The following is a 3,660-nucleotide window of genomic DNA, read 5'->3' as shown; positions in this document are numbered from 1 at the left end:
TTCAAGTAGGGTAAGGTACCTTGTGAGCCTAGCTTGGCTCCAGCAAGCAATAAGGGACGTGTGAGCAAACTTCCAAGGCCAGCCACGTAACCATGGTAGAGGGTGTCCTCAAATGGAGCTCAACGACTAGAGCACCCAGTCCAAACAGCTCACAACAGTAGGGGTCTAAACAGCCCCTCATGAAGAACTTTGCAGAGCTAGGCGTAGCTCTTGTGGGGAGCCCGGCTCCCACGACCAATCCATGTCCGGCCTTTGAGATCCACTCCACGTTTGGGATTCGGACCAACCCCAAGTTGTGTGCTCAGCCCGTGCCTCTAGAGAGGCAACGACCCCAATAGTTCATGAGCCTTCTAGACAACGTACGGACGAATTGCGGCCTTCAGCCCCTAACAAACATTGCCGTATGGACAGCCATGTTCCAGAACGGCCATCATGATGACCAGCCACGAAATCCCAACCAATTGCTAGTTCATGACAGCCCGCAATGCGACCATTAACTCTTGACAAGAATTGCTGTACGAAATGAATCGTACCACTCCTCGCTCATGCAACATGATCCGTCCATCCAGAAGCCTCCTGACTATTTCCATTTCCATGCACGTCAGGGGTTGCATTTGGAAAGTGACACGTACGTTTCAATTGCCCCTAGCCCCCTCTTTGGGCCCTCTTTGGACAACCACAATGGCCCAACATTTAATCCTAGGGGTCCTTTGCCCCCTCTTTGGACCAAACAATTAATTCACTCCCAAGGCCATTAATTCCTAGGGGGCCTTTGCACACCTAGCAACCCATGGTCTTGCCCACCATGCACGCTAAAGGTATTCACTAGTAAATCTCACAATCAAAAATCCACGCCCTCCTGACAATGGGTGTCACCTCAAGTGCGTTGGTTAGAGGTAACATCTAGTTTCTCGCTGTGCCAGCACAATGTATTGTCCTTTTCAGCGTCATATGTTTCCGGCATCTCAGCATGTCACTATCCCACTGCTGCAAACGTACACATTGTTTGGCTCTGGTCAGTCCACCAGCTATGCTCTGGCTTCTTGCATGCTTGAGCAATCTTTCCCATTATCCCAACCTTACAAGTGTTCTCCCGCATGTGAGCATCAGCATATATATTTGCCATCAACACATACGCTGGAGGAAGTTTTTCATCTAGTCTCAAAGCACTTTCAAAAGCATGTCTTCCAATCTCTACATTGCTCCACTTTTGACAAGCACCTAACAATGTCAACCACACAATGGCATTAGGTTCAAAAGGCATCTTCAGCACCATCACCACTGCCTCGTTTACTCGACCTACACGGCCAAGGAGATCAATCATGCAAGTATAATGCTCAATAGTTGGGATGATGTCATATTGGTTGCTCATAACCTGAAAATACTCCTGGCCCTTGCCCACGAGGCCCACATGGCTGCATACAGTGAGGACACATTGAAATGTGACGTCATCTGGCTGTATCTCTTCCCGCCTCATTCTCTCCAAGAAATGGAACACATGTTCAGTTTCCCCCTGGCGAGCATATCCTGCAATTAACACATTCCAAGCTACAGTATCCCTTGTAGGCGATGCATCAAACAGGAGCTGGGCATCAGCCATGCTCCCGCATTTAGCATACATGTGAAGAAGGCTCGTCATGAGAATTGCAATATTCTCAAAACCAACCCTGCTGACTTGAAAGTGCAGTTCCATTCCAGTTTCGAGAGCTGCTACATTGCCACACGCTTTCAGGATGGCAACAAAGGATAACCTATTCAATGATAAGCCTTGTTCTTGCATTTGTTCAGAAAGTCGAAAAGCCTCCTCACTATCTTCTTGCTCAGCATACCCTAGGATCATGGCAGTCCATGTAACCACATTCCGATGAGGTAATTCCTCAAAGACATGCCTTGCATCCTCCATGCTCCAACATTTTGCATACAAATTCACCAAGGCGTTTCCCACAAATGGATCTGAGTCAAAGCCTCTTGTTATTACTTTGGAGTGGACGACTCTACCTTTGGCAAGGCATCCCATTTTCATGACTTCCCTTTCGACTTGCTTGCCCTCTTCCAGCGCTGCCAGGCTACTGCAAGCCTTCAATGCACCAACGAACGTTCGATCATCTGGCTGGATACCTTCCCGGTGCATCCGCACGTACCATTCCAAAGCCAGTGCGCCATCTTCTTGTTCAGCAAAACCCAGTATCATGGCAGTCCATGTAACAACGTCACAATGAGGCAATTCGTCAAAGACACGCTGTGCATCCTCCATGCTCCCACATTTCGCATACATATGCACCAAGGTATTTCCCACTAATGGATCTAACTCAAACCCACTTTTTATGAGTTGGAAGTGGATAGCTCTACCTTTTGCTAAGCAACATGTTTGCGTGTATTTCCCTTTAACTTGCTTGCCCTCTTTCAGTGCTGCCAGGCTACTGCAAGCCTTCAATGCGCCTAGGAAGGTTAGGTGATTCAGTTGTACACCTTCCTGGTGCATTCGCCTATACAATCCCAGAGCCAGTGCGCTCTCTTCTTGCTCGGCATACCCGACGATCATGGTATTCCATGTAGCTACGTTACGACGGGCCAACTTGTCAAAGACACGCCGTGCATCCTCTAAGCTCCCACATTTCGCATACATAGCTACCATGGTCGTTCCCACGAATGCATCCGATTCGAAGCCACCTTTAACCACTTGGGAGTGTAAGGCTCTCCCTTTCTCCAGACACCCTGTTTTCTCGAATTTCCCCTCAAATTGCTTTGCCTCTTCCAGCAATCCCATGGCACTGCAAGCCTTTAATGCGCAAACAAATGTTCGATCATTCGGTGGGAAACCTTGCTGCTTCATCTGTCCGTACAACTCCAAAGCCCGCATACCCTCTTCCTGCTTGGCATACCCGAGAATCATAATATTCCACGACGCCACATTCCGCTTCGGCATGCTGTCGAACACACGGCTAGCATCCAGCATGCTGCCGCGCTTTACATGCATATGCATCAACTTATTTGCCTTAAACACTGGAAGCGCATCTACATGTACCCCTGCAAGGGTATGAACATCCGCGACTTCCTTGAGCTGAAGCAACCTCTTTTGGGCATCATCGTCTGCATCCTTGCCAGCACAAAAGGAATGACTGCAGAGAGGCAGCCAAAGCTGTGAGCCCATAACCGATGGAAGACGCCAGCAGAGAGGTCTTATTAGGCATGAGGAAGACTCTAATTTGCACTAGCCAACAAGGAGACTGCTAGGTACATCTCTCTTGGAGGGCTTCAATGCATTGTGAACTTTGAATCTCATTCATGTGGCCTGCCCGAGAGATGAGAGAGACAAGAAGAAGAAGAAGAAGAAGGCTTTCAAGGGATACAAATAGCAATGAGTACTCTCATCCGGTAAGAAATAGTTTCCTCAAGTCTATGAGGTTTGTGCATTTCACTCGTCAGGCGGCGAACAACATGCTTTTGAAAATGGACGTGGCATCCAAGTCATGCCCAAAAGAAGCAAATTGTTGACCGGCAGCCCAAGGTCGCCCAACAACTTGGGAAGAGGGGAGAAGCCAATCAAAATGACGGTTTGTAGGCATACAATTTTCATAAGTCTGTCCATCGTTTGTGAATGAAAGAATGGACGACGTCGACTTTTTGCTTTAACAATCTCCGAGCGTCCACACCTTCAAA

General features: G+C 48.3%; 1 protein-coding gene across 1 annotated transcript; it reads right to left on the bottom strand.

Annotated features, from left to right (window-relative positions):
• Positions 1-976: 976 nt before the first annotated feature.
• On the bottom strand, positions 977-3,151 carry LOC147886075 (pentatricopeptide repeat-containing protein At3g02330, mitochondrial-like). Its single transcript, XM_087395054.1, has one exon. The coding sequence runs from the start codon at positions 3,149-3,151 to the stop codon at positions 977-979; it is 2,175 nt and encodes a 724-aa protein (XP_087251180.1).
• Between the last annotated feature and the right edge of the window lie 509 nt (positions 3,152-3,660).

This window comes from Dipteris shenzhenensis, chromosome 24 (assembly GCF_047967505.1).
Source record: "Dipteris shenzhenensis isolate YYH24624 ecotype China chromosome 24, Dip_SZ_1.0, whole genome shotgun sequence".
Lineage (NCBI taxonomy): Eukaryota > Viridiplantae > Streptophyta > Polypodiopsida > Gleicheniales > Dipteridaceae > Dipteris > Dipteris shenzhenensis.
The sequence above is the reverse complement of the archived record's forward strand: the minus strand, read 5'-3'. Positions and strand labels throughout refer to the sequence as shown.